Source organism: Neovison vison, chromosome 12 (genome assembly GCF_020171115.1).
Source record: "Neovison vison isolate M4711 chromosome 12, ASM_NN_V1, whole genome shotgun sequence".
NCBI lineage: Eukaryota > Metazoa > Chordata > Mammalia > Carnivora > Mustelidae > Neogale > Neogale vison.
In genome coordinates, this window is record NC_058102.1 from 72,885,758 (window position 1) to 72,909,162 (window position 23,405).

Consider the following 23,405-nt stretch of genomic DNA (forward strand, 5'->3'; position numbering starts at 1 on the left):
CTGTCCTCCCTGGACCTGCCCAGAAAGACTGTAAAGAGGAGCTAAGAATTCTTGCTTAAACTGAGAGTTCTCTGGGAGGCACATTAAATTTTGTTGGACTGGTTTACATCGTTCAGAAGTTCCCCAAGCCTGAGATCTTCCAACTTGAACCTACACAGCTCTCTGCACACTGCTCCTGGGATCCCAGTGTATTGAATAAAGGATTCAGAAAAGCTTCAGAAGACTGGAAAAAGAATGCTCCGAGGCCGATCTCTATCTGTGACATCCCTGAGTGGGCTTCCTCGGTGGGAAGTTGAAGAACTTCCTGTGGAAGATTTACTGCTTTTTGAAATTGCTTGGGAAGTAACCAATAAAGGTTTGTACTGCCCTGGAAGGTGGCTATTTGCCAGATTGGTGAAGAATGTAGATTAAGATATCACAGGTGACTTTAGTGAGAATGAATTGACAGGGAGGAGGAATGTAAACTTACTGAATGTCAATTTTGGTTAGGTTTAGCCTTGTCTGTTTCAACAGGTGGCCATAACTTAGATGTGGCTGTGTGTTGGAGGGAGAGAATGTTGAAAATACTACTCGTTGCCAGGGAATGTGCATTTAAGCTGAAATTTGAAATACAGGTTATGACAAAACAGGAATAGAGAGCTAATATTTCATTTTTCAGTTTTATGATTTCTCTCAACAAAGAAACGTAACCATGTACTTTTTTAAGGCGAACCATATGTGATTGGGACCAATGACAAACTTTAATGTCATATACTGTAAAAGGTTATATGACATACTTAGTAATATTGCTAATAATTCACAAATAGCTTGGAATTACAGTTTTAACTTAGCAGCTGCTTAGAAGGCATTACGTCAGGCTCCTATAAGAAGAATAACAGTATTTCAAATTTGGAGAAATTATATTTGGCATCTGTTCTAATTTTCACCTTATGCTAAGTGTTCAGAGTTCTCACATGTACATAGTCATAAAATTCATAAAATCTCCTTTTTAATAAAATTAATAAAATCTTGAAATCCCAAAAGTGAAAATCAATCCTGCTTATGTACAAATGCAGGAAGGAATGTGAGAAAACAAAGCAGTCTTCTACTCTGTAGTTTAGTGAGGTGGAAACAAAGAAAGCAGAAACCTTATTACGGAAAATTGTTTTATGAAGAGCTGTATCTAATGTACTTTTTCCTATGGTGTTTAAATATGTCCACAGTTCCAGGGAACAGAGTCTTTTTTATCCATAGATCCCAGAGTAAGACTTGAAAGAAGGTTTTTCTCTACAGAGTAGGCAGGAACTCAAGGATGTAGCTTGTCAGTGGAAAAATTGGGGGGGGGGGGGTTCTTTAGCACCAGGAATCAGTTCAGAGGACCTCTGTGTGTGTTCCAGCACCTACACAGAGTTCTTCTCCTTCCTTCTTTCTTCCTTTTCTCTCTATTTAGCAAACATTAATGGAGCATTGTTTACTGGTGCTAGGAATACACTGGTGAGCACTGTTAACCCATGGGGTTTACATCCAGGTCTTGTGTGGGCTGATCTCAGGGCCTGGAACGGTGACTGGTGCAGAGAAAATGCTCAATGGATTTTTTTTTTTCTTTGGAATGAAGGAATGAATACATTTCAGCCCTCACTGCCTTTGAAACCTATTTTCTTTCATTTCCCCTATAAGGGAAAGGAAAATTTTTGTGTGTGGAGAAGGGAACAACAAAATTTCACCCAGCTGACATCTTCAACATGTCTTTATTTTAATACTTATTACAGTCATATCTTTTAGAAAGTTTCATATAAATGGACAATTATTGTGTTCATCCCTGACAATACATTGACACTATATACATAGCTTTTTTTTTTTAATTTACTTTAAACTTTCACTTCCCTGCAGTACGTGGCAGTGATAGGAGGCATCTTAGAATCCAACTCCTTTATTTCAAAAATGAAATGGATGACTAAGGCATTAACTGATCAAGCAAATGGAATGGTTGGGACTAGCATTTAGGTCTTCTTCAAGGTCACTTCTCTTTTTTACTACCCACAAGAATTAAAAATTAATATCATTGCCTAAGGAAATGCCCTATAGATGAAAGAACATAGGACTTGCGATCAAAGGCCATAAATTTCTAAGACTTTGAAAAAACCTTCTTTAAACTGTCTGAACATCAAGTTTCTTCATGAATGAAATAAATGTACTATGACCCAGCCATCTTATAACGTTTTGTGGCAAGTAAGGAAATCTATTCATATCCAAGAAAACAAAAGATTTCTGACAGGGAAAAAAAAATCCCATTCTGCTAGAATTCTGTCAGTATAAAATAGACGTGTGTATAATATAAAAATGAGAGTCACAGTTAAATCACTGGATATTAATTCTCAGACTTCAGAATAACACTTTCTACTTGTTCATATCACCCTTGGCATTTATTGCTTTTATTCATTTATCCATTTGTTATTGCTATTTATTTATTATTCAATAAAAATTCATCAGGTGTTTAATAGGTGTCAGGCACTGGGAAAGGAAGAAGATAGAGCTTCACAACATGGAATTGATTCCCAGTCTTCCAGAATTTACACACTTGTAGGTAGACATTGAACACACAATTAGAGTCAAATGTGATGACAATAAGAATAAGAGAAGGAGGGGCTCTAAGAGATACATTGAGAACCCATAAGAGACTCTTTACCATAGGAAACAAACTGAGGGCTGCTGGAGGGGAGGAGTGTGCAGGGATGGGGTAACTGGGTGATGGGCATTGAGGAGGGCGTGTGACGGCACGAGCACTGGGTGTTGTATGGAACTGACGAATCACTAAATTCTACCTCTGAAACTACTAATACACTGTGTGTTGATTAATTGAACTAAAAAAAGAAAAAGACTAGACACTGGGGACTGGGGAGGGGAGGTTTCTACCTAAATCGGTGTTGGGGAAAAACACCTCTGTAGGGAAGAGACAATTGAGCTGACACCTGGAGGAGGAAAAGCCACTGGGTAAGGATGAGGGAACAGGGATAAGGAGGGGACAGTGTTCTTTTTGAGGGAGGGCGCTATGTCACTATACAGAGGTGATGGAGTGTACTCTTCAAAGATCTGAGGGAAGCTCAGAAAGAGGAAAGGAGTGGAGGGGTGGCTGCGGATGGGAAGGACCAGCAAGGGGTAGTTTGTGAAGTTTATGGTTAATGATGGGAAGTTCTAAGTAGTGGGAAGAGCTAAGTGGTCTGATGTATTTTTGAAAAACACTATTATTAGTTGCACGAGAGGACAGCAGGAAAGAAAGAGACAAGTTAAAGACTGTTGCTTGGCCTATGATGAAGAGTTTTACACATATGTCAGGAAAAAAAAGTTTACTTTTTCCTTTGTTTGTGCCTCATTACAATGATTTCTTCTCCATCGACCTGCCCAAATCGTAGTAGACTAAGGACCAATTATTATGTTGAGGATATCTGAGATTATTAAAAAGACCTTAATGAATATTGACACAAATAATGATAGCTAATTTAATACACGTGAATAACTCTGAAATGTAGAAGCTGAGTGAATGCTTCTTTTTAAAAATTTACTAAAAATAGGGGTGCCTGGGTGGCTCAGCCAGTTAAGCATCCAACTCTTGATTTCAGTTCAGGTCATGATCTCAGGGTGGTGAGATCTAGCCCTGAGTCAGGCTGAGCACTGGGCCTGGAATCAGCTTGGGGTTCTCTCTCTCCTTCTCCCTCTGCCCCTCCCCTCACCATGTATGCTCTCATGTGCGCGCTCTCTTTCTCAAAAAAAATAAAAAAAAATTTAAAAACAGTTCATTTTCGCCCAAAGCCAGCAAGTAATATAATACATACAATACTTCTACTATCTCCCTTCTCAAACCAGACACCATAGGTCTGAGTCACATGGTGTGAACAGCATATGGAAAAACATGAAGACTGCAGTCGGAATGGTGTGGTAGAAACTGAGTATAATTGTGAGTCTGCTCTTCTGAGGCAGAGATTCTGAAGGTGGGACCTTGAGAAAAGTGGGCTTCAAGGAGTTTGTAAACCTTTAAAATTGTATCTGAAAATGGTATAAAATGGTATGTGTAAGTCCTCTTTTGGGGAAAAGGACTGAATGCCTTCATTAGATTTCCAAAACCCTCCATGACGGATATGAGAACCTGCTTGCTAGCTACCTGAGCCCTGGGTTCCTTTTCCTTAACTGGAAGCGCCCAGAGCCAAAATGAAAACCCATTTCCCATAAGTATTGTTTCCCAAATGGCTTTTCTCTAGGGCAGAATAGAAAGGATTCCACCTTCCCCAAGACCTAAGATAACTGGTTTTTCTGCGACACTGCTCATTTTCTTCCTCTCTCCCAGCCACCCACCGCTTTTAAAAATCCATCACTATATTGCTCCAGACAGTTATATACATTTTGGCTGTCTACAGCCTGTGGACTCTCGAGTCAGACTTCCTGGGCTGGAATCCCAACTCCATCATTACCTGTGTGATGTTGGATCGGTCTCATAGCCTCTCTCTGCCTCAGTTTGCCCATTTAAAATAAAGGTAATAATAGCACGTATCTATAATGGTGTTGTGAAAACTAAAACAAATACCAACTGTAAATCACTTAGAACAGGGCCTCGCATTTAGTAAATGCTCTGGCGGTGTTAACTTATTATTATTTCTTCATAAAATGTATTCATCAAAGGAGGAAATTGGGTCATTCATTTTCATACCGCCTTTCACTTTAAGCAATTCCATGATTCTGTTTTCAAATGCAGAAAGGGGGTGTAGTTATGGATCAGGATTATAGTAAGTAGGGGTGATGTCCCTTTGCCTGGCATGGATTCACGGTGGCAGTGTCAGTGGCATCCTGAGCCTCACCACAAGAAACACAATCCACGCAAGCACTATGCTCTGCACATCTGCAGCTTCAAGAGGAGCCCTGTGTCCTCACTTTCTTTTCACCCAGATGACCCTGTCTGAGCCTCTTCTGTCGAGAACATTTGCATTTACCATTGTGGTACAGTCAGGGTGGGGAGAGCTATTGGCTTGCTCCAAGCTGTCATCTCCCACTGCCCAAGACTGCTGATGCTTTATTTTGAAGCCACAGACCCAGCAAAGCTCTGGACACATCAACATTTGTTGACCATGGTCGTCTTTCCTATCAGGTTGAAGCCTCAGAGAAGGATGTCTAAGTGTAGAATGACTACTCTTGTTCTGCAGCTGTCTTGAGATGGGAAGGCCAGATTAGTAGCTCTGTATACTGAAGTCATATAACTTCCCAATTCTGTAACTTTAATTTTTTAAATTTTTTATTTTTTTAAGATTTTATTTATTTATTTTACACACAGAGATCACAAGCAGGCAGAGATGCAGGCAGAGAGAGAGGAAGGGAACAGGCTCCCCGCTGAGCAGAGAGCCTGTTGCGGGGCTCCATCCCAGGACCCTGGGATCATGACCTGAGCCGAAGGCAGAGGATTTAACCCACTGAGCCACCCAGGCGCCACCAAATTCTGTAACTTTTAAATATTTTTAAAAGTAATGAAGATTGTCCCAGTTTATATATAAAATATAGTTGATCCTTGAACAACACAATTTTGAGTGCATGCGTCCACTTATATGCAGACTTTTTCAATAAATATAGTATTGTAAAGGTATTTTCTCTACACTAGGATGTTTTTGAACAATATTTTCTTTTCCTAGCTTGTTTTATTTTAAGAGGAGAGTGTAAAATACATATAGCTTACAAATATAGGTTAATTGTTTATGTTATCAGTAAGGTTTCAGGTCAACAGGCTATTAGTTGTTTTTGTGGATTCAAAAGTTATATTTCCCTTCCAATTTACCCAAATTCCCTACTCCTCTCTAACGCCCCTTGTCCTCCATGCTATTTGTTCTGCTCCACAAACAAGTGAAACCATATGATAATTGACTCTCTCTGCTTGACTTATTTCACTCAGCATAATCTCTGAGAGACTATGGACTCTGAAAAACAATCTGAGGGGTTTGAAGTGGCGGAGGGGTGGGAGGTTGGGGTACCAGGTGGTGGGTATTATAGAGGGCACGGCTTGCATGGAGCACTGGGTGTGGTGAAAAAATAATGAATAATGTTTTTCTGAAAATAAATAAATTGGAAAAAAAAGTTATATTTCAATTTTTTGATTGCATGGGAGATTGGCACCCCAACCATCCCTTGTTCAAGGGTCAAATGTATATCCGTATTATATATAATATATAGAGAATATAATAATATACAATATATGTGTGTGTATATATTGTAATATACAATATATATGTGTATATGTGTGTGTGTATTGTAATATACAATATATGTGTGTGTATACACACACACACACACATATACACACTTTGGGTGGTATCCACATTCCATACTACTTTGGAGTCCCAATTTTAGCAATATCAGCAGTGTTTCTATATGAAAACTTGGGGTTTTAGCTATCTCCATGACATATGCCATAGGACCTCATCTTTTCTTTCTTATGAAAGGCCTGATACTTTGCCCTCACACAAAAGATAGCTCCCATGTTGTTTCAGGAAAATATAGATCAATAAAATACAAAGTACATGTTTGAAAGTGAAGGGTAAGTCAATTCAATGTAATTCAATGGCCTACACCGGTAAAACAATAAATCATTAAAAAATATGTGTTGGGAACCTCTGGAATATAGTCCAAATTTGAAAATAGGAATGACTCTATTTCTTTGCCATCACACTCACCTATAAATAGCATGCCAGGAGAGGAGTTTTGGGTAAATGTGGTATCTAGACAAAGTAAAGGCTGAGGAAAATACAAATATGGAGAGACAGAGCAAAGTTACAATGGACCTTGAGCATATGAAATAGTGGTAAGATGACCTCCCCACGGAAAGACTATACATGAAGTAGTCTGGGGGGGAATGATTCATTTACCATTAGGTCTCAACCAATATAGGACTATTTTTTTAAATTTTATGTTTTTATCCTGATACACTGAAAAAGCATAGCCATAGTATTTACGAACCCTCTAAGGTTACTTGGTGACTATTTCTATCAAGGTTGAAGGCCTCAAATGGGAAAAAGAAACAGCATATTAACTAACAGTGTTTAATTTTGCATCTCAATTCCCACATCTAATCTTTTTTTTTTCGAGTAAAGAATTTCTCTTCTCCTTTTGGTCCTTTAACAAATAAAAATGTGTTTGCATTTGCCCTAGTGTATTTGAATTTGAAACACATAGTCTAACAAATATGGATGTCCTAAGATCTCTGGGCAAGATACATAGTTGCAAATAAAAGAAAGTTTTAAAAATAGAAATGTGAATAAAGCAAAAATAAATGCGTGCCATCAGAACCCAATAACATAGCCCCTTTATAAGAAGAATGTGAAGGAAATAAGTCTACAGAAGAAATTATTTGAAAATTTTGTGTTTTTATGGATCATGAGTGTGAATAAAGCTTATATGTATATAAATACATTGCTAAAATGTGGCTCATACACTTTAAAGAAAAAAATTCTTAGTTGTTTTTGCAAATTTTTTCTCTAAATTTGTTTTCTTAGCAAATGGTTTTGACAGTTCATGACACTTTCCGGAATTTGGAGAACTATTTAGGCATACTTGATTCTGGCTTCAATTTATGTAGCCTCAGATTTATTGCTGATTGGGTAATTGAATCATTTCTGTTCTGGTCTTTTCTGGAAGCCTGTACGTGCAGGGTTTACAGATCATCTTCATGTGTTTTCGTCATCTGCCATCTGAGTTGTGATTGAAAGTTCTTATTGTTCCTTGTTCAAGTGACAGTTTTAAATTTCTTTACATTTTCTGTAGCCATGAAATCTTTTCTTAGACATGGAGTTCTTAAAGACAAGAAGTTTATGTAGGCTCCTGTGAAAACTGTTTGCATGAAATAATTACAAGTTGGGAATTCTATTAGCACTACCCTTTTATGAGTTAATGAATCCTATTGGTATTTATGTAACAGTACCAACATTTGCATTTTGTGTCTCCTCTTAAAAGGCAGTTCACCAACAAGTATATTTTGAGTGGTTCGCTTAAAGAAAAATTTGCAGATGGCAAATTCTACCTTTTGGCCATAGATTGTGACTATTGGTAAGATTTATCATTTATGGGACGCCTGGGTGGCGCAGTTGGTTGGACGACGGCCTTCGGCTCAGGGCGTGATCCTGGAGTCCCGGGATCGAGTCCCACATCGGGCTCCCAGCTCCATGGGGAGTCTGCTTTGCTCTCTGACCTTCTCCTCGCTCATGCTCTCTCTCACTCTCTCTCTCTCTCAAAAGATTTATCATTTATGTATCTCTGGGGCAAATAATACATTATATGTTAATTAAAAAAAGATTTATCATTTAAAGTCTAAATTACAGAAACAGTTTAAGAGATACAACTGCTACCAAACCCTATATCCTGGTGAATTGAAATAGCTTACAAAAACTGGAGTAAAAATAGAAACCTTTTAAAAAAATATACAGGTAATAAAATCACTCTAGGAAGTAGAGCTGAAGATTGGTGCCAGGATTTGTGTTGGCTCTGGGATTTCACAAAGCATTTTTTTAAAAAAGATTTTATTTATTTATTTGACACACAGAGATCACAAGTAGGCAGAGAGGCAGGCAGAGAGGGAGACAGAGGGAAGCAGGCTCCCTGCTGAGCAGAGAGCCTGATGCGGGGCTCGGTCCCAGGACTCTGAGATCACGACCAGAGCTGAAGGCAGAGGCTTAACCCCCTGAGCCACCCAGGCACCCTCATACAGCTTTCTTGAGTTGTTTCCTCACCTATAGCTCATGGACAGAGTACTGCTCAAGAAACTGATTCAGACTGCTTCGTATTCTCATACAAGTTGATCGCTTAGAGCCAGCACAAGATACCCTGCCTGAGTTTACCGAAGGTCTTCTGCTCGGTCCTCCCTATTCCTGCTGCCTAGTTGCTGCATCTCAAACCTTCCCTTTTGAATGCCTATTATCCTCCCCTTGTCCATTGTGCTCTCAACTTAGGGCCTTGGCTCTAACTCATGTCTTTGCCTAAAAAGTTCTTCTCCATAACTACTTGCTTTATTTCTTCACCCTTTTAAGTACTTACTCGAATACTACATTGCATTGAGCCTTAGTTTTTGACACTGCTGCTACAACCTCCCTTTTGCCTCCAAGCTAAGTAATATTTTATCTCTGCTGAACAAATGAGCTAATAGAGCCTTAGACTGGTTGATTTAACGAGTTCAATTTAGTTGTTCCCAATTTTTCACCATTATAATTCTTCCAAAAATAACCCAATACACATATCTTTGGACACTCTTCTTATTTCCAAGAACAATATTCTAGATGTAGACATGCTGGATCCCAGGGTGCATATAATTTTTGACTCTGTGTTTTAATAGCTATGGCAGCAATGCCAGAGGGGAAATGAGATACCACATAAAAATATGTATGCTAGGGTGCCTCAGTTGCTCAGTCCTTAAACATCTGCCTTTGGCTCAGGTCATGATTCCAGGGTCTTGGGATCGAGTCCCACATTGGACTCCAACTCCCTGCTCGGCCAGGAGCCTGCTTCTCCCTCTCCTCCCTGCTTTCTCTCTCAGTATCTCTTCCTCTCAAATAAATAAATAAAATCTTTATAAGAAAATGTGAATGTGAATCATTGGGCTTGACATGAGGGTTGGGCCAAGCATTCCCCCCTCAAAATCTATCATTTCTTTTCTCTTGTCAAAAGGTACTTTGTTGGGTACCTTCCAAGGTAAGTGGCTCTTTAGCTTGAAAGATTTATTCATAATTTCAGTAGTGGCTGTTACTTGGACATACACTAGCCCCCTCTGGAGCAGTGTAGGAGAAGGAGTAAAAGGTAATTATAGATGCTGAGGGTGTGTGTCCTGACAACAGCTGTTGGAACCCACTTTGAAACTTCAGTGCAAATAGAGCTTTAGGTCAAGTTCTGCTTTCTTCTGATATCTCTTCAGATTTCCTGGAAATATTTGTATTTCTCAGCTGCTGCCAACCTGCTGTTCTATGAAATGCATGAACTGAACCAAATAGTAACTATTTGTTAGTGTCCTTTAAAAAATTTCTTCTAGAAAGTTAAGGAAACCCTTGTACTTGATAAATCCTAAATGCTAACTTAAAAATGAGAACTCGTTTCCATGCCTTCATCACTTACAATGAAATACTAACCTGAATGATAAAGGGAATCTTTTTTTTTTAACAGTTGGTGGCATCTATACGGTGATTCAGACGAAGGCCAAAACCACAGCAGATGAATGGGGAGACAATTATTTTCTGATTGGACCATATTTCGAGCATAATATGAAGACTCAGGTAGAACAGTGTGAACCTATAAATGATGCTGTTAGAAAAGCAGTGGACACAATGAATAAACATGGCTGCCAGGTAAGGGATACTGACTGAAACTTCACTCTGCAGGACTAATAGACTGTTACAGGAGAGCAGACCACCATTCACATGAACTCACAAGAGAAGACTACCTACCTAGGGATAAGGAGCAGGTTTGTGAGAAAGAGGATGAATTTGATTGGAAATAGGTTACATTTGGGGCACGTTATAAAAACTGTCAGGAAATGTCTAATAGGATAATAGATTCGGAGCGCAGCAGAAGGTAGAGGATAGACGTGTTTGGGGAAAGTCATTTGTGTTTAAATTGTAGTTGACATTATTGGCATTGATAACAGTATTCAGTGGAAGATTATAGACAAAGAGCAAATGTTTTGAGCCAAACCTTTGGGAATGTCAACATGTTAGAACAACTATGTTAAAAAAAAAAAAAAAGAAAAAAAGAAAAGAAAAGGAAAAAGGAACTCAAGAGATTGCACAAGTACAAACAGAGCTAGTGATACAGAATCAAGGGTGGTGTGCAAATCCTAATCTTCAGAACCTGTGAATATGTTAGCTTATATAACAAAAGGATTTTTGTTATATAAGCATGATTTGGATCATGAGGTGGGGAGATTCTCCTGGGTTATCTAGGTGGGCTCGATGTAATCACAGGGGTCTTTATAAAAGAGAGGCAGTAGAGTTAGAATCAGAAAGAAGATGTGCCAATGGAAGTAGAGATTGGCTTGATGAGCTTTGAAGACGGACGAAGAGGTCACAAGCCAAGAAATGCCTATAACCTCTAGAAGCTGGAAAAAACCAGGAAACAGATTCCCCTAGAGCCTACAGATGGACTGCAACTCTCCCAACATGTTGATTTTAACCCCAAAGACCTATTTCAGATTACGGACTCCTAAACCTGAAAGATCATAAATTTGTGTTGTTTTAAACCACTAGGTTTGTGTCTTAATCTGTTGCCATCACAATAGCAATAGGTCAAAACAAGGGAGGAGAGAGTTTCAAGTATGAAGGAGGAATTAAGTCAGTGAAAGGTTTAACCAATCTCAGTTGGGGTTAGCAATATTCAGGTCATTCAGGGTAATCTTACTAAATACAGCCTTGAGGGAGAAGAAGGTTAAATCAGATTACAGTGGATTGGGGAATGAGTGAATGGTGAGGAAAAGGTACAGAAATTGTAGCAATAAGATTTTTCTATGAAGAAAAAGGATTATTAAGTATGATTATATGACTGACTGAATTAATGGTTGAATTGATGAACAGTTGCTTTTGAAATGGATAGGAAAGGAAGCAAAGCCAGAAAGGAGGCAATGATGTAGGAAAAAATGGAGGGCTCAAAAAACCAGAGGTGTTGATGACAGAAAAAGGAATATATATGCTGGGAGAAGCAGAGTGAGAGAAGTGGAAGTATAGATGTTGTAGTCAAGTAACAGAATGCTCAGGCTGAAAATTTCAGAGAAGGAATAGTCTCAGTTTTGACAAGAATAACAGTGTAGCCATGAGCTTGTGTAGCTGGAATGTCATGGACATGAAGTTCTTCGAAGTCAATAAAGTCAGAATACCATGAGGTTAACTGTGTAGGATAAAAAATTGGATTTTGAAGTTGCCCAGAGAAAGGTGGAAAAGTAGCCAGATGATTAATAGGACAAGGAAAAGTAGTGTATTTGGATAACATCAATTTCAAAGATGTCTTTATACACAAATAAGTTTCAGCGTGATTTTAAAAGATCTAAACTTTCGGGGTGTCTGGGTGGCTCAGTCGTTGAGTGTCTGCCTTTGGCTCAGGTCATGATCTCAGGGTCCTGGGATTGAGCCCCACATTGGGTTCCTTGCTCTGTGGGAGGCCTGCTTCTCCTTCTTCCACTCCCCCTGCTTATATTCCTTCTCTTGCTGTCTCTCTCTGTGTCAAATAAATAAATAAAAATCTTTTTTTTTTAAATCCAAACTTTATACTCACCCCAGGAATATAGTTTCTGGGGATGAAAACATGAGAAGCCTTCATTGAGATGTCCATGTGAGTAGCAGTGTCTACAAGGTCTATGCAAAGCCTGAGATGCAGAAGATTTAACTGAAGGGAAATTGAGGTCCCAGAGGGCACCAGGGAAACCTATCATAGTGAGTGTAGCAGAGAGAACCTAAGAAAGTAAGAGAGGGATGCATGTTGTGCTACTGGGATGAAAGAGTGAGACTTTGGAGGGGGCTTGTATTTGAAGCTCTCATGAAAGAAGACAGAGATGAAAATCATAATTGTCTGACTGGTCTTAAAGTTATAAATGGATTTCTGATGTAAGGATATTTCCATATCCCAGCCAAGAACTCACTGGAAGTCAAAACAAGCTAGCTTACATTCTCCAGTGTCAATATTTCTCTATGATTTCAGCTCACTGTATCATATGTCATACATTAGACAGTTAGTAACTATTCATTGAGTGAATACATAAATCAATGAATGTTCTAAAGGGAAAACAACTGGAAAGGAAAACTCAGTCTGGAAAGGGAAGAGTGCCACGATACTTATTAATTACAATGGAAGCAATCGACAGATAATGGGGTCTTTCAGAGTTGTCCAAAGCTAGACGGGAGAGATATCACTATATATTTCTGAGCCCTGTGGAAGAGAATGATGACCAAAAATGGGCTTTCAAGTTCCCCAAACTCAGCCTTGGGTAGAGTCACTGGGTCAATAACTAAACAATGCAGACATGTCCAGTTTACTAGAGAGGGCCAGATACGAATGAGAAGCTCTTAGCTTTTGGCAACTTCCAAGAAGGATTTGAAGTGACTTACGGAGTTGCATACCATGCAATTGAAGAATAAACCTAAATAAAAGTCAAGATAAAAGAATGAGTAAATTACTATAGAAAAATAGAAGCCAGAAAGAAAGTTAAAATTTGGATATACAAGTGATTATATAATTACAATTGGGAGAAAACGATATAGCTAAAACATTAGAATTATACAAGAAAAAACAGGAATAAAAGAATTCAATTTGAAGACTGTAAGAGGATTAGACTTTGAGCTGTTAGATTAAAGAGATAAAGTAACTTGGGCAATTTATTTAGTTAAGACACCTGGCAGAACCCATGTTGGGAAACACTTTGTGACACTTTTTTTTCCCCCCCTGATAGGAGGAATAAGAGAAATCATATACATTTGTTTATAGAAATGAATTTTTCTAGTGTGAAATATAGTCCTGTTACATAAAGTAAAATAAGTGACACTGTAGACATTATATCCAATACAAATCAAAGATACAGAGCAGTTTATCTTACAGCTTTATCATAAAAACATGCATGATATTAAATCCTAAAACCATGAGCTCTAGATCACAGGAGAGGAATAAGAAAAAGGACAAAAATTGGGGCACCTGGGTGGCTCAGTAGACTGAAGGTTCACCTTTGGCTCAGGTCATGATCCCAGGGTCCTGGGATCAAGTCCTGTGTCGGACTCCCTGCTCAGCCAGGAGCCTGCTTCTCCTGTTCCCTTTACCCCTCCCCCCACCGCCTTGTGCTGCCTCTCTCACTCTCTCATGCTCTGTCTCTCAAATAAATAAAAATCTTTTTAAAAAGGACAGAGGTTATATAATCTAGATACTTCGTTTTTAAATGACCAAATTTTCTGAAGGATAAGAACTTGGAGGTTTAGATGACTGGATGCAAGCTCATTCCATGTTCAGGCTCAAATAGCAGATGTTTTGTGTTACCACTACAGTTTCCTATATAGCTTGCATAGTCCGCTGTTGAATTCTAAATAGAGTTTATATGCTCTAAGCACATATACCGTTGTTTTTTTTTTTTTTTTCCCCCTTGCATTGCCTGGTATTTCTGTAAAGCTCTGTATTCTTTACATGGCAGGTGCACTTTGGAAGGTGGCTGATAGAAGGAAGTCCTTACGTGGTGCTCTTTGACATAGGCTATTCAGCCTGGAACCTGGACAGGTGGAAGGGTGACCTCTGGGAAGCCTGCAGTGTCGGCATCCCTTACCATGACCGAGAAGCCAACGATATGCTAATATTTGGATCTTTAACCGCCTGGTTCTTAAAAGAGGTAGAGTTTATTGCATAGTCATATAACAGATGAGGAACGTAATTGTGCTCCGTGCTCAGCAATGACCCCATGGTTTTTAGGTTATGCTAAAGGAGATGATGCCTTTGTGATTGTCTTAATACATTTCAAAAAAATCTGAGAAAATGTTCAGTCTTCCTCTAAATCCTAGCTCTTGGAACAGGTTAATATCGTGCTTATTAATATATACCTCATGTCAGATTTAAATAGAATGATGTGTATAAAACAACCAATTATATTCCCTGATACATAGATGGTAATATATATACAAGCAAAAAACAGTATATATCATGCACTAAAGACCTGAATTCTAGACTTAGGGGAGTAGAAAAGAACTTGAAATATTTGGTTTTGTTTATGCATGCGTACTTGGGCAACCTCAGTGGCTTTTAGGTATTTTCATCGTGTTCTAAGGGCTGACGTGATCTCAGCAGTTGCTAAGGATCTGTAGAAGTGAAATATCCTCCCCTCAAAAACCAACTTTCCCAAACCCCAAAAGACCTCAAGAACGTTAGATATCTATCCTTGTGAAATGAACCAAGCCCACACTCTCATCAGTTCTCAGAGGAGGATTTCTTTGCATTCCTTGCATTACCTCAAAATGATTGTACTTAACTTCAACATCAGATGTTGAGGAAGAGCATTTCTAACAAAGTGGGGGTGTAGTCTGAGGACAAATCACAGAACTGTTGGCAGCGCATCCCCTTGACCAGCCTTCCTTACGCGTGCAGTCTTATTCCAACAGCTACAAAAGACTGCCTTGAAGTGAAGGGGAAGGTGGAAAGGCAGTCCCATTGCTTTCTGTTGGCGACAGAATTAGGAGAGGAGGGGGAGGGTGCTGAAGAGATCTGGCCTAATGACAATAAGCAGTCTTGTTGTAGCATCAGTTGGTGGAACCAACTCTTCCTACGCAAACTGCCTCCTTGATCCAGGGCCCTTGGGGCTGAGGCCAGCGTGTGTGTGTGTGTGTGTGTGTGTGTGTGTGTGTGCGCGCGCGCGCATGCGCACTCGCTCATCCTTTCTGTTAAAGGGAACTAGGGAGGAGAGAAGCAAGAAAGTGAATGCCCCAGTGTTCTCTAAATTAAAACTATTACAGAAACAGGCATTTTCTTTGATCCAAAGGGCAAATAAAGACATTAACAGCCCAAGGCTCCTGAGCAAACCCTGTTTTTGTAGTTACCTCTTGGCTGCTACTGGTCTGCGCACTTGTTAATTACCATGAAAAACTTTTTTTTTTTTTTTTAGATTTTATTTATTTATTTGTCAGAGGGAGAGGGAGAGAGAGCGAGCACAGGCAGACAGAAGAACAAGTACTTTAAACTACAAAGGTTCTAGACTAAGTCAGTGGTTCTCAAAGAGTATTTCCATGGACCACCAGCAGCAGCATCGCCTGCAAACTTGTAAGACATGCAAACTCTTGCCCCCAGCCCAGAATTAGAATACCTGGTAATGGGACCCGGATGTCTTTACTTGACCAGCGTTCCAGGTGACACTGATGTCCTCCAAGTGTGAGAACTGCCTTCTTGGGTGAACTCTTGATTTCCTAGTCCTCGCTCAGACTCCTTGAATGCATGTGTTATTGCATGATCAATTCTATTCCCACACTGAGGGAACAAGCTGTTGTAAGGGGAGTGGAATGTAAACACTAAACTTCTGGAAGGGTGAAACAAGGTAACTTAAAGGCAAGGAAATTGACCCCCTGTCTAGTTTTAGAGCTAGACCCAGATTAGTCCTGTGTCCTCAGTGTGTGACTAAATTAGGATTTGCTTCCAAGCAAGTTATTCACCTCTTTCTTCCCAGTTCCGTATTCTTAAAATAATATGTTAGTTAAAGAGGTTTTGTCTTCAATTACAGAAGATCCAAATAAGACTGACTTAAAACAGGAAGTCATATATTATTTATTTCAAAAGAAGCTTGTAAGTGGATAGTCCCCCTTGATCAGCTACTTAGTGATATCTTCAAGGGTGTTATTGCTATTATTTATTTGTCCATTCGATGAATATTTATGGAGTACCTACTGTGCATTTGTTCTATGAGGCCCCTTTGTAGCTACAAAAGTAGGTCTGTTTCCTTCCTGAAAGAGAGGATTATGCCATACAAGTATATGGGCTTTATGAGCATGCTGTAAATCCAATAAAATAATTCTGCTTTCTAAATCTGCATATTTCATGTTTACCTCTCTTTAGATTTTGCTAAAATTTACAGGCACAAATGATAACTTTCCTTCACCTGTGGGCCACCATCAAGATCAAGCTTTACCAACAACTATTCTAAATGCTTCTTTTCTGATGTAGGTGACAGATCATGCAGATGGCAAGCACGTCATTGCCCAGTTCCATGAATGGCAGGCAGGAACTGGACTGATCCTTTCTCGAGCTCGGAAACTTCCCATTGCTACAATATTTACCACTCACGCCACACTGCTTGGGAGGTATCTCTGTGCAGCAAACATTGATTTCTACAACCATCTTGATAAGGTAAAGTGTCCTCCCTCTCCCCCGACCCCCACCACCTCTCTTTTCTGATCCTTGACGCTGAAGGATGAGAAGTATTGATCCTTTCATTTCATCTGCCAGCCAGATGGCAGAAATGCCCTTTTAACTAATCAATATTCATGACAAAGCCTCTCCTGAAGTGACAGAGAGTTGCTGTGGTTTAACTTTGTCAGAGTGCAGTAGAGCATAGCAGTGACAGACCGGATGTGAGTCTACTTTGCAGCAACCGATCCAAAATCCCAAGATCCAAAGAGCCATGGTGGGTGGAAGGGGATTGCACTCCTGTGTATCCTAAAGCTGAGGAAACACCATGTGGACCTGGGTTCACACGCCGCCCTGAGTGGCAGCTACAAACCAAGACTTCCAGACATACAACTTGCCTTGTGGGGCTCCCTCTCTCCTTCAAGTGAAAACATGGTCAGATTTCTCTTGTAACTTTGAGGTGTAGGTAGAGTCAGTGTAGGGGTCGAATAAGACAGTTATTTAAAACAGGGATGTGGGTCCTTGGTGACCAAAGAGTCGGGTTTCCTTATCTTAGAAGACTGCCGAACTCTATGACCAAAGTCATTCAGTTTTGACTTTTTCATTTGTTTGCTGACAGTGAAATCAGATTAATAAAAATATATCTTTTATATCATCATGTCAGTAACACCAACAAAGCATTTGAGTACCAGAAAGTCAGGGTTTTACGGATTTGGTATCTATACTGACAATCAAATCAACTTAGAATTTGAGGGTTCCATTTACTATCAGGAACATGAGGAAGTTGGAAAGTTGCTTTCTAAAGAATTTCCCTGTTTAAAAAAAGTTCTAGGATTCTAGAAACAGAATATGTGCATGTGTGACTGTGTGTGTGTGTTTGTAAAACATGAACACTTAGATAATAATAGTGGAAAGAGGTCCTACTATCCCGAAGACCCTTTGAGTGTAAGAAAGTTCTTTCTAACAAACTTCAACATTTGCAAAGCAGTGTGTGGTCCTAAAGAGAGCTTTCCTATTAAAAGGTCAGCCTACCCTAAAGGTCAAATTGTAAACATAAGATGTACATTTAAAATAAAGTCACCAAGGAATTCAGAAATCAGATCAGGGAAATTTCCTAACGGTGTATGATAATGGTAGACTAATAAGGCCAAACCAGTGATCTGTGATGGACTCAGCAATTTTGTTTCCCAGAAAAGAGCAGACTTTGATTTTTTGTGAAAGATAAAATATTGGAAAGGCACATCAAATATTTCACTTCAGAATACCTAAGACCATTATATGGTAACAACGAATAAAAACAATTAATAAAATTCATCAGATATTATTAGCTGTTTTTAAGTAACAAATGATTATAGTGTATAGTTACATATTATAATTTTACCCTTTGGCTCAAAGGTCAGTATTTACAATGTACTATCTTCAAATAGTTATACCTTACTATCTTTACAATGTATCTCCCCAACTTAAAGCCCTTCTCTGGTTGAAATATATGAGCTTAGTCAGCCCCAGTCCACCTTGCCAGTAAAATATCCTGCCCAGGGAGACTAGTGGATCAAATGTAATTAGGAACTAGATTTTGAGTAAAACTCGTAATCATTTTTCACAGAAGAGGCCCCCATGATTATTTTCTACAGCGTACCACCCCCCACCCCATGATCACAGTAGGTTTAGAATCTGGTTGTTATATAATGAGTTATATGCATGAAAGGCTTTTAAAAGTTCAACAGAAGAAATGAGTCATAATTTAGTCTTTGATGCAAGAACCAGAATCAGTTGCGGTGTGTTTGGGCTCAGGCAAATAAACCTGGGGGAAGAATAGGAACAAGAATGAAAGTACCCGGCTTTATAAAAACAGAAAGAGTAGAAAGAGTTGTATTTACGCAAATACTAATTGTCAACTGAAAGGTGTTTTCTGAATAGCCAACTCACAGGACTTTGATGCTGGTTTATTCTTAGTTAAATTTGTTAACTAAAATGGCATTTCAAGCATTTTCAACCAGTGTATGAATCTTCTGAGACTCTCCAAGAAGATACTTTTGAAAAATTTTTATTTATTTATTTATTTATTTGAGTGGGAGAGAGAGAGCATGTGAGCAGGGGGAAGGGCAGGGGGAAGCCAGGTCTCTGCTGAGTATGAGGAGCCTAATGAAGAGCTCAAAGCAGGGCTCCACGTGGGGCTCCACACAGGGCTCGGTTCCACAACACCGAGATCCTGATCTGGGCCAGAACCAACAGTTGGACCCTTGACTGACCGAGCCACCCAGGCACCCCTCCAAGAAGATATTTGCAAATTCATTCTGTGAGTCCAGACACTGACTGATTTTTCTCCTCAGCTATCATGGCTATATAACTATAGCTTTAAAAAAAAAAAAAAAAAAAGGCCATTAACTTTCTTATGCTTTGGCCTCTCTTTCTTTGATGGCATCAGACTTTCCTGGGTGGAAATGTAAGGGATAAAAAAACTGAAAGAACCCAGACACAGATAGATTTTAACTCTTTCATCTGACCAAGTTTTGAGCTCATCACCTTTGACCATAGGGTAATTCTCCTCTGTCACTGGATTACGCTTTATTGACTCATATATACTTTGCCTCATTTTTTGTTCTTTTGTACACATTTTCCTGAATTCAACAAAAAAGTAATGAGATACATAAAAATATAGGAAAGTAAGATCCTTTGTCAAAATAACCAGGACCAGATATGTCCTAGATGTTGGAATTACTGGGCAGAGATTTTATAGTTTTTTTTCTTAAGATTTTAATTATTCATTTGGAAGAAAGAGAGCACACGAATGGTGCAGAGAGGGGTGGAGGGAGAGGGAGAAACAGAGTCCCCACTGAGCCAGGACTCTGGGATCATGATTTGAGTCAAAGGCATCCCCCACACAGAGATTTTAACAAATTATCATATATATGTGGGAAACATGTATAAATACCAGGGGAACCTGTATATACCTGGAGAACATGTATAAATACCAGGGTTGTTGTAAACCACAGGTTTGGCCATGTATATGGCAGGCCTGGGAGGTAAGGGGCCCCATAGGACCAGGAAAAGTCATATGCCTGTCTTTCTGGGGACCTTTCTTGGGTTCTCCAGGCTTCTGCTGTCCTCCCCTGCATACTTGGTTTTCTCATTTAGAAACCCCATCTTCTTATCCCAGATGTCCATATGTTAAATGCCATCCCGCATATGAAATCTTATTCCTCTCCACAATAACAACAGCAGCCATAGTAGTAATGATAGCTAAAGTTACGGGGCCAGGTACTTTTCTAACCATCTGACGCGTGTTATCTCTTTTCATCTTCATAAAAGCTCCGTAACATAAGAAACATTTCATACTTTTTCCAGTTGGCATTCCTAAGTATAGGCTGCCTTTATCATATGGTTAAATAAGCCCTTTCAGTGCTTTCCCTTGTATACAAAACAAAGGTTTTCTAGCTTGTCTGTCATCTTATCATGTCTCCTACATCCTATACCCAATGCTGTAGTCCATCAGGTGTAATTTCCTGCACATGCTATGTGACTTAATATAACTATTCCTTAGGCAACTAATTTTTCAATCCAAATAAACTTTCCCCAAATTAAACTTTCATGTCCCAGTCCAAATGCCATTTTATTCATCCAGTCAGTTTGGAGGAACAAAGATTAATAAGTCATGGTCCTTGTCCTTGAATATCTTACACTCCAGAGGTGATGCTGACAATGCAAACACTTGCATAGTATGAGATAAGTTTCTCTATTCTCCCCAAGAGAATCAGCCCCACTCTGATCCTACACCTTCCTCAGGCCTAACTTACTCATTTCTGCCTAACTTTAACCTGTATTCTCACTAATTTATAAGATCTTTGAAGGCCACAGAAATAATAAACTACTCAACAAATGTTGGTTGGATGAGAGATGTGGTTGAATAAATGACACCAGCCAAATAGAGCTTTTCGGAAAACATTGGCTGATTAAAGGATGCCATATAGAGCCATTCTTCAAACATTTTCAGAGAAATATTAACAACTATTACAGTCAAGAAAGAATGCACTAGGACTTTCTTCATTGCAATCTTTAGAATCACCTAGTGAATCTTTTTCAGTACTTTCTTCTATATAGCTCAGTCATTGTTGGGCCTGACTTGCTGGTCGAGCTGGAGTCCAAGGAGTATAAAAGCAGGAGAGTGCACACGCTTGGAGTCAGACTGATTTGGGATCATTTCAGAGCTCTGCTAAGACAGTTAATGAGAATGTGATCTTGGGAAGGTGTCCTAACCTCTGCAATCTTCAGCTTTCCCTCCATGGATAGAGGACAAAATACAAACCTTAGTGGTTTGTGAGGATTAAATATGATACTTGCTTAGAAAAGAGCCCAATGCATAGTGTTGAGCTTCTAATACTCTTCATTATAAAAAGCACCTGCTAATATAATGCCAAAAACTTTATATGCTTTTCTCTCTCAAACACTGTTAGTTTCATCTGCAGCTATATGAGACATAACAATGTTCAGCAACTGGGCAAAATGGCAAAAGCTCACAACTGCTTTCAACTATTTAATTAATTGTTTAGTGCTTGGTATGTTGGTTTTTAAAGATATTTTTTTTTAAAGTTAAGATGCCCAGAATAAAGGATGATTGCATAATCTAACATACCATCCAATTAAAGTAACTGTACATCCTCTTGAAATGATACAGTCGTGAGAGTTATACAACCCTAGAAAAGCATTTGTCTCTTCTCTTTGTTGGATATCTTTTCAGTGAATTAGGGATGATAATGATTATCCTTATTTTTAGTATTGAGGCTAATGTCAGTTTTGTTTCTTTGTTTATGGGGGAAATATGGTAAAGACCATGATGAAAGGAATTAGTTCAATATTTATAAGATGTAAGGTAAGTAAATACAATTAAAATACAAAAAAAATATGAATTCTTGTAATAATAGTAAAGTAGAAATCTTTACTTAGGGGATTAAATAGCAGTTTAGAAGAAGAAATGAAGTGAACAGTAGTTTTTTTTTTTTTTTAAGATCTTGTTTATCTGCCAGAGAGAGTGGGAGAGAGAGAGTGAGAGTACAAGAAAGGGAGCAGCAGGCAAAGGGAGAAGCAGGTTCCCTGTTGAGCAGGGAGCACGAAGTGGGACTCGATTCCAAAACCCTGGGATCATGACCTAAGCTAAAAGCAGGTGCTTGACCGACTGAGCCACCCAGGTGTCCCTGAACAATACCTTTTAAAGCATGAGTGGCTGTGCATTTTAGTAATAGGTTTAATAAAAAGTTATCATTACTTTATTGTGGTCCTAATACTTTACATAGCATTGAGAAAAAACAATATATGAAGGATCAGTACAGTTGATCCTTGAACAACACGGGTTTGAACTGCGTGGGTCCACTTGTACCTGGATTTTTTTTTTAATAAATATTGTATAGTCCAGTAAATGTTTTCTCTTCCTTATGAATTTCTTACTAGCATTTTCTTTTTTCTAGATACTTTATTATAAAAATACAGTATATAATACATGCAACATATAAAATATGTGTCAATCAACTGTTTTTGTCATTGGTAAGTCTTCTGGTCAACAGTAGACGATTAGTTAAGTGTTGGGGGAGTCAAAAGTTAAATGCAGATTTCTGACTACACAGAAGGTTAGTGCCCCAACCCTGTGTTGGTCAAGGGTCAATTGTATGAGAAAATGTATATCAAATGTATATGTGCTTTTGCTTTTCTTCTTTCTTTCTTTTTTTTCTTTCTTTCTTTCACAGTTTAACATAGACAAAGAGGCTGGGGAAAGGCAGATTTACCACCGGTATTGCATGGAGCGGGCCTCTGTCCATTGTGCTCATGTGTTCACCACGGTATCGGAAATAACAGCAATAGAAGCTGAACATATGCTGAAGAGGAAGCCTGGTAATTATCTCTGAGTTTGTCACCTGCCTTTCAGTCCTAAATGACATTAGAGTCTAAAAGTCTTGTTTGAAACAAACAAACAAAAAGCATAAAATAATAGAGGAAAAATTGCATTCACTATTACTACCCAAATCTTTACACGTTTTAATTGTCAATGTCAGTAGTTCTATAGTAACACCAATTCTAAGCTATATCCAGAACACAGTAGTATTCAATCTGTGCTTGTTGAATAAATGGGCTATCCTAGAAGTGGGCCTATTCCCTACGGTTGTCACAAGTGACCTGGTGTGTGTAAGCAAGATAACTTTTCTATTTGAAGGAAATGAAAGTTCAGAAAATTTTAGAAATTTGTATGAGATTCTTCCAGTCCTACATCTTATGACATTGCTTCATTGGTCCTGTTTAGTACAAACCTATTGTTTTACCCCTCCTAAGACCTTGAAAGCTTTTCTGGGAACTATCCCCAGACCCATCCAGAGGTTGCAATGCCAAGAGGCCTGTTCATAAAACATGACCCTGTCACCTGGCCAAAGCTGATTGGTCCAGAGGTAGATACGCTGCATAAACCAGCCAATAAGAATGCCCCCACAGGAGGGAGTCCAAGCAGATGAGTCCACAGGGAGGCACTCTTGAAGGATAGGTGTGTCAGCTTTGCAGTTGTTGGCAGTGTTCATTTTTCTTTTATGTTG

General features: G+C 39.0%; 1 protein-coding gene across 1 annotated transcript in view; it reads left to right on the top strand.

Annotated features, from left to right (window-relative positions):
- Positions 1-234: 234 nt before the first annotated feature.
- GYS2 (glycogen synthase 2) overlaps positions 235-23,405 on the top strand; it is a 51,624-nt gene continuing 28,453 nt past the window's right edge. The window contains exons 1-5 of the mRNA XM_044226760.1: positions 235-355; positions 10,153-10,334; positions 14,147-14,338; positions 16,651-16,833; positions 22,572-22,716. Coding sequence (XP_044082695.1) covers positions 235-355; positions 10,153-10,334; positions 14,147-14,338; positions 16,651-16,833; positions 22,572-22,716 — 823 coding nt within the window. The remainder of the gene's footprint in view (positions 356-10,152; positions 10,335-14,146; positions 14,339-16,650; positions 16,834-22,571; positions 22,717-23,405) is intronic.